Source organism: Musa acuminata, chromosome BXJ1-1 (assembly GCF_036884655.1).
Source record: "Musa acuminata AAA Group cultivar baxijiao chromosome BXJ1-1, Cavendish_Baxijiao_AAA, whole genome shotgun sequence".
In the NCBI taxonomy this organism is placed as follows: domain Eukaryota; kingdom Viridiplantae; phylum Streptophyta; class Magnoliopsida; order Zingiberales; family Musaceae; genus Musa; species Musa acuminata.
The window spans coordinates 31,271,161-31,283,323 of NC_088327.1; the positions used below are offsets into that span (position 1 = coordinate 31,271,161).

Consider the following 12,163-nt stretch of genomic DNA (forward strand, 5'->3'; position numbering starts at 1 on the left):
ACTGATATCGTAGTTAATCCTGCACACTTATCTCAACACATAGATTAGGTCAAATAATTTACCAATTGATTTCATCATCAAAATCCAAGATTTAACACAAAGATCATATACCGGGTATGGTGCTGTCATGCCCATATGGAATCTATCAGAGTCTCACTTTTATCGGATTTTTTAGAGAACACCTCTCTCAATCCGAGTCTTACTCTTATCGGATTCTCTCAATCCGATTGACCCTGACCGGATTTGCTTGAGTAAGAATACACAGGATATTCCTCTCATGATATCGAGAATATATAATCATTTATTGATACTCAATTGCCTTTGTAAGATTTGTTGAATCTTGGATTTTGATGATGAAATTAATTGATAAGTTTATGATCTAATTTATGTTTTGAGTGATGCAAGACTAACTTCGATCAGAAAAGAAAAATCGATTAAAGTAGAAAGAATCGGATGTTGGGCTAGAATGAACATGTTAGAAGATTGGACGTCAGATAGAGAATCGGTCGATGTGCCGGCAGAAGGACTTCGTGCCATAAGTTCAAGCATTAGGCCGAAGGTTCATACATTGCACTAAGGAGATCAGAAGTTGCGGGAGGCCAACATGCTGATTTGGCAATACGCTGAAGGAGAGGGCGATGCGCTGGAGGATTTGAAGAAGCACCGGATGAACCAATGATATGCTAGAGAACATAAAATTCTAGTCTTGTAATCAATTGTCTTAATTGGTCGTAGTTAGGTCATAATTGAGTTGGTTTCCGGTATAACCATGCCAACTCAGTTAGGGGCCCATTAGGCATCAGTTGGGACTATTTTGAGCTAAGTGGAAGGCTCATTCAGTCACCCATTATTAGATTTAACCACCTATGAGTTGAAAAAGACAAGAGCATACTTTTCCAAGCTGTCAAGAGATGATACCGCTAGACTAGGTGATGGTACCGCTCATACACAATCTCCCAAACTGTATCAGGTGGTGGTACCGCCAAGATAAAGTCTCCCAAACTGTGTCAGGTGATGGTACCACCCCATATAATTTTTTTCCATAATTAATATTCAAAAATCAAGTTTATGTGAATATAGTATATTAAATAACCATGAAATGTATAAGACAATAAGTAAAAAGTAAATTATAAATATGGGAAGCCATAATTGCTTTTTGCTTATTATATTATTTGGTATTTTATCACTTTATATTGCTTGTTGCATATATGCATATGTATATTGTGATGTCAATGGATCTGTGCAATGGGAATCAGATCGTGATGAGATCATGATAATGAGACAGATTCATCTTTAACCACAAACCCTAAATAATCCTAGTCATAGGTTACCCGAGAGGGATATCGAGATAACCGGACAGACAACTGTGCTATATATCCATCCATATGATGGAGGCAACTGGTCTTATAACTGCTCATGTGGGGATACTAGGGCTACAATACAGGTGCTCATTGGAGAATGAGTTCACTAATTGATCCACTCATGGAATGTTAGATGGTTAATGATACCTCATTGTTAGACAACAATTTTATTGTCCCAATAGTGTACCTAGTCCTTAGACTTGAGACATCAAGGATGTCCTATATGAGTACTCCCCTCTTTGAAGTTTCAAATCTAGCACAACCGGTCATCGGAAGTGGTAGTCAACCTTACAAGGCCTATTGAGTGTCGATAGAGGATTATCCACTCTCGATGTTATGAAAGAAATATCCTACGTGTTCTTGCTCAAACAAATCCCTAGCTAGAGTTATTCGGATTGAGAGAGAAAGAGTTCTCTAGGAGAATCTGATTAGAACAAGACTTGAGTAGAAACCGTATGGTTTTAACTGGGATATTATATGGATGAGGGACTATAGGTACATAGTAATTGAGGATAGATAGGTCTAAAGGATTAGATTCTCTTATATCATTTGGGGGCTGCGGCATAGTGGCCTAGTACGTTCGTAGTCGATGAGTCGAATGAAGTATTATAAAGATAATAATTCACTGAGCTAGAAGGAGTTCTGACAGGTATGACTCATGGCCAACTTGATATTGGGTTTGAGAATCACACATAATGCTTCTTGCAAGGTGTTAACATGCAATTGTCATGATCAAATTTTTTATTTTTCAAAATCACTAGAAAGAGAAGCATGATCCCCTTTTTTTTATATTTTATATTTCAAGTAATTTTATAGTGAGGTAAAGGGGTTTCGGTTGAGTTACTTACCTCGTTGTTTAGAGGCATCAAAGCATAGTTCTCCACCTCATCTTTGTTAGTTTGCTCCTTGTCTTCGAATATATTCGATTCATCCCATGCCACCTTGAGTGTTTTTTCTTATGAGCACCTTCTTCTTTAGTTATGAACATTCGCTTTTAAAGTGCCCCGACCAATTGCATTTATAGCAAGTTATTTTGTTCTTTTTAAGTTTATTTTATTCTTTGATTCTTATTTTATAAATTTTTAAAATTTTATTGTGAGGAGTTCAAGGTCAACATCATCATCATCATCACTTGGATTTTCTCTCAAGTGGTCTTTTATTATTCGAAATGTCAAATCCTTCTTGTTCTTTGGAAGGTTGTTCACATGTTCATCATATTCAATACAAGTCATTTCATAGGTCATTAAAGACCCGATAAGTTCTTTAAGAAAAAAATTATTCATGTCCTTTGGTTCTTGTATTGTCATTACTTTAGGATCCTAACTTTTTGGAAGGGATTTTAGTATTTTGTTAACAAGTTCAAAATTAGAAAAACTTTTACCAAGTGCTTTGAAACCATTGACGACATCCGTAATACGAGTGTACATATCTCTAATGGTTTCGCTTAGTTCTATGCGAAACAATTCAAAACTATGCATCAAAAAATTAATTTTTTATTCTTTAACTTTACTTGTGCCTTCATGTGTAATTCAAGAGTGTGTCAAATGTCATGTGTAGTTTCAGAAGTCGAATGATTAAACTCATTTTTATCCAATGCACAAAACAATGCATTCTTAACTTTTGCATTTAACGAAAATTATTTTTTCTCAAAATCATTCCATTCATTCATAGTTTTAGAGGGTCGTTGAAAACCATATTCGATAATATTTCATAAATCAAAGTTCAAAGAAAACAAAAAAACTCTCATTCATGTTTTCCAATACGTGTAGTCCGTCTCATTGAATATAGGAGGATGAATGATAGAGTGACCCTCTTGATAGTTGGAAAAAGTCATTTCTCTTGGGTGTTAAACTAAATAGAGAGAAACTTGGCTATGATACCAATTGTTAGGATCAAAATTGATACTAAGAGGGGGGGGGTGAATTAGTGCTACCAGAAAACTTCACAGATTTAGAAATTTCATTTTGATAAAGCCTATATCGAAAATGATATCGAAAGTATGCTTTACTTGAAGTAAGTGTAATAAGAAATTAAAATAAAGAATAACAGTAATGAAGAGCAGAAAGAGAGTGCACACCAAATTTATAATGGTTCGGTTGTCTTTACCTACGTCCACTCTTGATTCCTTTTTCAAAAAGGCCAGCGACTTTCACTATCAATCCTCTTTCAACGGGTGAAGATTAACTACCCTTTTACAACCCATTTCTCTTTTTCACAAGTTTAGGAGATAACCTTTACAAGCCACTCACTCCTCTCTTAAACTAAAACTTTGGAAGGTTATTCTTATGTTCATCATATGCCTTACACATCATTTTATAGGTTATTAATGACCCTATGAGTTCTTCAAGGAGTAAATAATTCAAATCCTTTGCTTCTTGAATAGTTGTTACTTTTTTATCCCAATTTTTAAGAAGAGATTGGAAAATTTTATTAACAAGTTTAAGATTCGAAAAACTTTTGCCAAATGTTTTCAAATCATTAACAACATCCATAAAATGGGTGTACATGTCCCCAATGGTTTCGCTTTGTTTCATTCAAAATAATTCAAAACTATATATCAAAAGATTAATTTTAAAATCTTTAACTCTATTTGTGCCTTCATGTGTAACTTCGAGTGTGTATCAAATGTCATGTGCAGTTTCATATATAGAAACATGATTAAATTCATTTTTGTCTAAAACACAAAAGAAAGCGTTCATAGCTTTTGAATTTAAAGAAAATAAATTTTTTTCTATGTCATTCCATTCATTCATTAACCTAGAAGATTTTTGAAAACTACAATCTATAATATTCCATAAATCAAATTCTATAGAAATTAGAAAAATTCTCATATAAGTTTTTCAATACGTATAGTCTGTCCCATTGAACATAGGAGGACGAGTAATAGAGTGACTATCTAGATTGCCAATAAAAGCCATTCTCTTGGGTGTTAAACTAATCAAGAAAATTTTGACTTTGATACCAACTATAAGGATTGTTTCAGCACTAGGTGGGAGGGTGAATTTGTGTTTTCATAAAAATTACTTCGATTCAAAATTTTCTTTCGATAAAGGCAGTATTAGAAAAGAGTTTAACTTGAAATGTTCACAAAGTAGTGAGCAAGTAAATCGGTTAGTAATAAGAATAAAAAGCAGAACAAATATACAAACTGAGTTTATAGTGGTTCGGTCGTCGTGACCTATGTCTACTCCCGATTCCTCTTCTATCGAGGCCATCGGTGTTCACTAACGATCTTCTTTCAATGGAAGAAGACCAACTACTCTCTAACAACTCTTTCTCCTTTTTACAGGTTTCAGAAATAACATTTACAAGTCTCTCACCTCTTTTAGAATGATCATAAAACTTTAAGGAGGAGGAGGAGGACACTTAGCACTTTTTCAAAACTTTTACAACTTAGAATCTTAATGCTTATTTTAGTTTTCATGCACTTACAAGCAGGAAAGAGTGGGGTATTTATAGGCCCCAAATAGTTTAAAAAATAAAGTCAAAAAATGTCTCATCCTGGGTTTTTGGGGTACTGGTAGTACCACCGCTAGTATTGGGCGGTACTACCATCTGCTAGACTGATATTGGGTGGTACCATCACTTACTAGACTGACATTGGGCGGTACTATCACGCCTCTCAAAATATTGATAATATTAAAAAAAATTTAACACAAATCCATCGAAGATCCAAACACACATTTGAGGTCACTAAGAAAATATTCAAGTCAAAATTTCACCTCTATAATCCACAAATTCATAAACCCTGTGCAGTTCATAAACATACAATACATCGCTCGATGATTCATAAAATCTAAACCCAACTCATCAAAATAATAACCACAACATAAATTCACAAGTGTGGGAGTCCATGCAGTCACAAAACCAACGTTTAACATAAGTTCATATCATTTCACGAATTAAACTTAACATTTCAGAATCCTAAACATAAGAGGTCCTTTAAACTTATACAATATCCACAAGTTTAGATTCACCGTCAACATTTCGTTAGATGCAGAGTGTGCTTATACTACAAAAACATATATACTAACAAAAATCTGCCTAAAATCTTTTAGCTTTCCATTGCCTTAGCCCAATCTTAATATTTAAGCAAGTGACAAGCTATCCTAAAAAATTTATATAGCAACGAGGTAAGCATATAAAGCTCAGTAAGTGACTAACATATCCATGGCAAAAGAGGGCAATTTCCAAACAAATAAGATTTTAAAATGCAAGGCAGAATATAAGAATTCATAGACGTAATATCATTAGGTGTAGATCACAAATGTTATTTTAATCAAACATAATTGGTTCATAACAGATGGAGCATAGAGTAATTGGAGTATATCAATAGCATATGAAATGTTCCAGAGCATATTAATGACATATGGAACATTTCGAAGCGTAACAATAACAGATGAAACATTTTGGAGCATATCAGTAAAAAATGAAACGTTTCAGAGCTTATCAATGGCGTATAAAATGTTCCGGAGCATATTAATGGCGTTTGGAATATTTTAAAACATATCAATAACTAATATCAAACAGAAGCTCAAACGTCGTATTTGACGTTGCATTCATACCATTCTTATCCTAAGCATATATAGAAACACATAACCAAAGCTCTGGATATTATATCAAATATACATAAGGTGTAGTGGGTTCACAGACAGAATATGATTCATCCATTTCTGAATAACCACCAGACAGAAGTCTCCCACGTCTAGGAGCTCCATCCACCCACGTCTAGGTGAAGTCAGGCGGGGCTGGCAGAGCATCGCAGGCTCTATGCATAACTCCCTTTACCATTTCTGACAAAGTTTCACATTATCCCACAACACTAGAGTACAAAGGGTAGTATGAATAATAAATAGCATATATCAAAAGCACATGCGGAACAACAATACGTACATGTGCCTTTACGAGTCAGTACGATGTAAGCAATAATCTTTCACAAATGTATTCAGATTTGAAAGGAAATGAAAGCAAGAGCACACACGGATTCCAAGCAATCACATATAGCTCAATTCAAATAAGAATGTTAGATGAATTTAATATCTAAAGGGATGAAACTGGAATAGGCACATATCGAAAGCAAATGCGGAATAATGGGATATACATATGCCTATATGAGTCAATGCGATAGAGCATAAATATTACACAATATGTTTCATGAATGTAAATAATTCATTGACAAGAGCAAACTAGAATTCAAGCATTAATATAAGCCTCAATTGAGTGAAGGGAACTGAATGAAATCTATTTCCAAACGAATGAAAACAAAATATGCGAAATCGACCAAAGCTCGATTTCTGACAGAATTCGAGAGGCACATTGAATAAATACTTCAGATTGTCAATTATGCTCTAATATCCTCAAGAAAGCTATTATCGAAAGATATATCAATCTATTTTCTGATGAAATAAATTTCGTTTGAATCAAGGTTTCCAACAAGGAGTTACCATTGATTTAGTAACCAAAGGTCAAAAACAAAATCACTATTTTGTAGAATTCATAGAGTTGGATTCAATAGATAACAAGATAAGCATTTAAATTACAAAATTTTCAATCTATGTATTAAAAGAAAGGTCTACAAGTCTAATTTGAAATGAAGTCAGTTTGGTATAAATTAGAATTTCCAACAAGGACTTATAGGTATTTTAGTATCAAAAGGTTAGAAATTTTGATCCCTGTTTTGTAGCATCTATAGGCTCATTTGAAATAGACGTTTGGGTAAGTATTCGGTGTCCAAAAATTTCAAAATTAGTGTCAAAAGAAGGATATAAGAGTCTAATTTTAAATAAACTATGTTTTACCTAAATCCATATTTGGTGTTAAAAATTATGGTTGAAACAATGTATAGAGGTCAGTTTACCGAAAAATTCCAGATCCATGGTTTTATGTCCAATAAGAGAAATATCAGGTTCTGAGCAAAAATCTTTCAGATTATTCAAAATTAATATAAGAATAGAGACTAATATTTCTGTAAGATGGGATTAGAACATTTATCTTTGAAAATTATGACCCAAAATGAGAAGATTTAAGCAAGAAACCTCAAAGCCCCAAATTTTTCTTCTTCTTCTTCCCCCCCCCCCCCCCCTTTTTTTTTCTCTTCTTCTTTCGTTCTTCCTATGTTCTTCCATGCAGCTGCCTTCTCTGGTTCCTTGAGAACAAAGGCAGAGAAGCTTAAGTAGTGGGTTTTGTAATTTTATATATTTTACAGTTTAATTATTGTATTATTATATTTATGATTAAGTCCTTAGGGTTTACATATAGGTCCTCAGATTTTTTTTTCTTTTTGAACGGATCCCCAAATCTTATGAATAAGTCCTCAGATTTATACTTTGGCTCTTTTATCGAATTTAAAACAGATACTTACATTGCAACTAAAAACTTATAAAAAATTTAGAAATGAGGGATGTTATAGGTACCATTGCCTGACACTGTTTGGGAGACTATGTCTAGGTGGTACTATCATCTGCTAGATTAACATTAGGCGGTACTACTACTCAGTTTCCTGAAGATGTACTATCTCACAAGCGGTTCCACTGCTTGGGCTAGCTTCAAAACATTGATGTGGGCTTTTAATTGGCCCAATTTAACCTTGATTTAGGCCCAACTATGGATGAAAGAATTGAGATGAAAAAATTGCCCTTAGAAAATGTGGATACCAATGAGAATGGATCAGACATTTTGATAAAGTCTTTGCCTAAGTAGAAGCTTGAAGCATATAGACGAAGAGCGGGTTTAATATAACCCACCATATGAGCTAGAAGGGAAGAATTATTAGGTCTAGCCCATAGGTGGGCTTGGACTAATTGATTTGAGCATTGAGCTCAAATTTGATTTATTAAAAAAATAAAAAAGAAAGAAAAAGAGAAGTAGAGACGTGATGAGAGGCGTGTGAATAGTGAAATAGTGGTGGTGCATAAAAACAGAGGAGAGAAAAAGTTAATATTTTAATATTTTTATCATATGGTCAAGCTCAACAAGTTTTATAATCTTAATGTACCAATTTACAGTTTGTTATCTATAAGATGCTTGTATGATATATCCAATTAGTAAGACCTAAATTATCCCTTTGATAAAATTTATCAATAGTGATGATAATATGTTATTATGGAACCTATATTCTTGATATTATTATGAACCTCTAATTATTTAGAGAAGACTTATTGTAAACCTCTTATCATTATTAGTGATAGTAGAGGTTTGAAGTGGACTACGGTCTTATTATTTTTTTCATATTAGGTTTTTCATGGAAAAAATTCATTGTCTCACTTTATGATTGATTCATTGTTCTACTATTTATGCTACTCTAGTTAATATTTACTTTTGTTAACAAGTTAATATTTTGATGCGAAACTCATTTTGATATACAAAGAGAAAAAAAAATTATTTTGTTATAATAATTTTTCTCAACAACTGTTTATAAAAGAAAACATACAAAATCTGTTTATTTTTTTTTCTTTTGATACACGCGTATTGTGATATATATTTAATACTAACCGTCAATGGAAACTTTGCAAGCAAAATGAGGATCATTATTCAAGTTGCCTTCTCTGTTGGAGAAATTTTGCCTACAATAGAGCAAACCCCCAACAAAGACATTGTCCTCAATGAACATGTTTGGAGTACCTATAATAGATATTGAACTACTAAACAAGCATTCCTACATTCTCCCTTTGACTAGTTATCCTCTTATTAGCATCAAAGTTGATCGTCAATCCATCTGATCCAATTTTTTTAATTATCCCATCTAAAGATTGAACTCTTAAGATGAATTATAAAATAAAAATTCTTTTGAATCGAGTCGATTTTCTTGAGATAGATTTTAAGTGTATACCCTATAAAACTTATTTGAAGTGTATACCCTATAAGATATTTCAAACATTTAGATATAGTCAATATTTATAGATGAGTGACTAAAATAATATTTCTTGAATGAAAAATATTTTGAAGAATACTTTTTTGACTAGTTGATATGTTATTGCGTCTATGTCTCGATCTTGATTGAGAAAGAATATTAGCCATATAATATGTGATACTACCAACACTTATATCTCATCCATTCCTTGCAGTAGCATGGAACACACATTCGTTCACAATAATTTCTTTCCCAAAATTATTCTTGCAGATGGATTAAGTGGAATCTGAGCTTATAATCCATCCAAATCCAGCGTAGTCTGAAGCACTCTACTGATTCATAAAGCATGCACTTATAACTCAAATCATTCAGTTCCAGATTCTGATGAAACCCCCCTTGAATTGTACTAATAAATGTGATAACATCGGTGCCTATCACAGCAAACAGACCACAAGATTCTCATGGGGAAGTTGACTGCAGAGATGTGTGTGCTCCCAATCTCCCATGACTTGAACATTCAATTGACCAAAGTTTAGCTTTCAAGATAGCAAAGCAGCAAACAAAAATATGGGCTGCCTCAGAAATTTCCAGTCTAATTTTGTAAAGAAACCCATCAGTTCATTCAGATGTTGCCTATCAAGATAAATTATAGGGACAATTTTGAAGATGTCCATGTAAAATATCAAAATATCAAACATGGTGTCCTAAATTTTGGAATCTCATGCAGATCCTTTATAAAGCCAAATTTTATCAAGTGTCCATTCTTTTGTCCAAATTATGAAACTGGTATGGATTAGAAGTGACTCCAACTTCAAAAAAAAAAAAAAAAACGAGAGAGACCAACTTATGGTTCTTTAAGATGTTGATCTCTTTAAATATGTCTGGTATGGTGTTCTATTGAAATTATCTGCCCCATATAATTTTCTTTTTCCATAATTAATATTCAAAAATCAAGTTTATGTGAATATAGTATATTCAACAACCATGAAATGTACAAGACAATAAGTAAAAAGCAAATTATAAATTATAAACAAAATAAAATATACATAAAAATCATCACAATAGATATAAAATATACATATAATTAGAAATAATAATACCTGTGTGTGAGCGGGTACAAACGCAAAGGAACGTGAGGAAACCGCGTTGGGCCCCATCCAATAATTCAACCCAAGTTGGTCCAATCGCCGCCCCTGACCCACTTGGAAGTTTCGGCATCCGTGACTTGGAATTGGACGGTTCCGGTACTCGCGTTTCAATTCGATCATCACATCCCAATCGTCCATGTCCACTGATGACCGGTTCTCATGAATTTAATCTCCAGAAATTGCTATCAGACAAACCGGGCCGGTCCGGCCGAAGCCGAAGCTTCGGCGCTTCACCTTGTGATTATAAATAAATATTTCGTCAATGCGTCCTCGCCCGAAGCGGCGAAGAAATCTTGGCCTCTCGCTCGAGGCCTCCGACTCGGAAAGGACGAGCGAGGAGGATGAGCTACTACAACCAGCAGCCCCCCGTCGGCGTCCCTCCTCCTCAAGGTATATACCATATCTTCCATCTCCAATCCGATGCACGATCGCGGTTTGAGGTGGATTCCTTTTGATGACGGTGATGGTGGTGGTGGTGATTAGGATATCCGCCGGAGGGATTCACCAAGGGCACGTATGTGCCGCCCGGGTACCCACCGCAGGGCTACCCGCCGCAGAGCTATCCGCCGCCCGGTTACCCGCCGCAGGGCTACCCTCCGCCCTACGCCCAGGCGCCGCCACCGCCGCCCCAGAAGCAGAGCAGCGGCCCCTCCTTCGTCGAGGGATGGTAACGGATTACCCTATTCCCTCCCTCTCTCTTTCGCTCTCATCTCTCCCTGCCCGGATCTGGCTTTCGTCCTCCGGGGGCCGGAGGTCCAGGCCGTGGATCGGCTTCGTCTCGGCGGCAGCTCGGCCGTTGGTGCACGATAGTGGGTCCCCTGTTATCGTGCGCCGCTGGACGGTGCGGCCGGTGGAAGTCGTGAGTGGTGACTTGCCAACCACCTTCACGCTGATTACGACCTTCACGTTACTGACGTCTTTTCTTTTTCCTATAGTTATTTGGTTGCTGTAACCGTCTTTAATATCACTAATTTTGCATTATAAATATATATAATATAATTTAATTGACCATGAGTTACAAATACAATAAGTCGTAGAAATCACAATTATTCTCCTGTCATGACATATACATATTGTATTTGGACTTTATAATTGGTGGCAAAAATCTTATTTCTGTCTCCTGATTACACAATTCGTCGACGCAATTAAGAGAAAATACTTCAATGGGCACTGAAATTTTTTTTTAATTTGTTTTTCGATATTAGAGAGGTATATCTGATAAAAAAAAAAAAATCTTGTTCACATGGATGGCTTCAACAATTTTTTTTTTTTTGTTTCTATGTTTACAGCCTGGCTGCTCTTTGCTGCTGCTGCCTTCTGGAAGCTTGCTTCTGAGAGGGGCTTCGAAAAATTTGGGCAATATGGTCTGATTTAAGGAGATTGGTTGACGCAATAACTAGTTTGCATTTGCAAAGAATCCTGTATACAATGATTTGCCTTTTTCTTTGTATTCTTCTTTCTTGTATGTTTGTTATAAGAAATATAGAATTGAGTGTGCTACGCTTGTTTTACATTTGAATTACATGATCTCCTGTTATGTAATGGAACATGAAGCATTAAGTGCTCTTTGCTGCGATTTGGAGTTGGTATCTGCTCTTAGTTGTTTTGTTGTGAGATCTTTATTAGTAGTACGAGCTCATTGGACATTAAAATTGCTTGCAGGATTAGCAATCGGAAAGATGCACACAGAATTCGATAGTATTCTTGTTCAAATATTTTGATTGCCCAGTAGACCTTGAATTGTTGCTATTTTGTGGTATTTACTATTTAGACTGGAATTGCTTTGCGGTGATTACGTCTCCCCT

General features: G+C 35.0%; 1 protein-coding gene across 1 annotated transcript; it reads left to right on the forward strand.

Annotated features, from left to right (window-relative positions):
• Positions 1–10,588: 10,588 nt before the first annotated feature.
• Positions 10,589–11,947, forward strand: LOC135677648 (cysteine-rich and transmembrane domain-containing protein WIH2-like). Its single transcript, XM_065190022.1, has 3 exons — positions 10,589–10,748; positions 10,842–11,025; positions 11,648–11,947. Exons 1-3 carry the CDS (start codon positions 10,700–10,702, stop codon positions 11,691–11,693), a joined length of 279 nt encoding a protein of 92 aa, XP_065046094.1. The 5' UTR covers positions 10,589–10,699; the 3' UTR covers positions 11,694–11,947.
• The last annotated feature ends 216 nt before the right edge of the window (positions 11,948–12,163 follow it).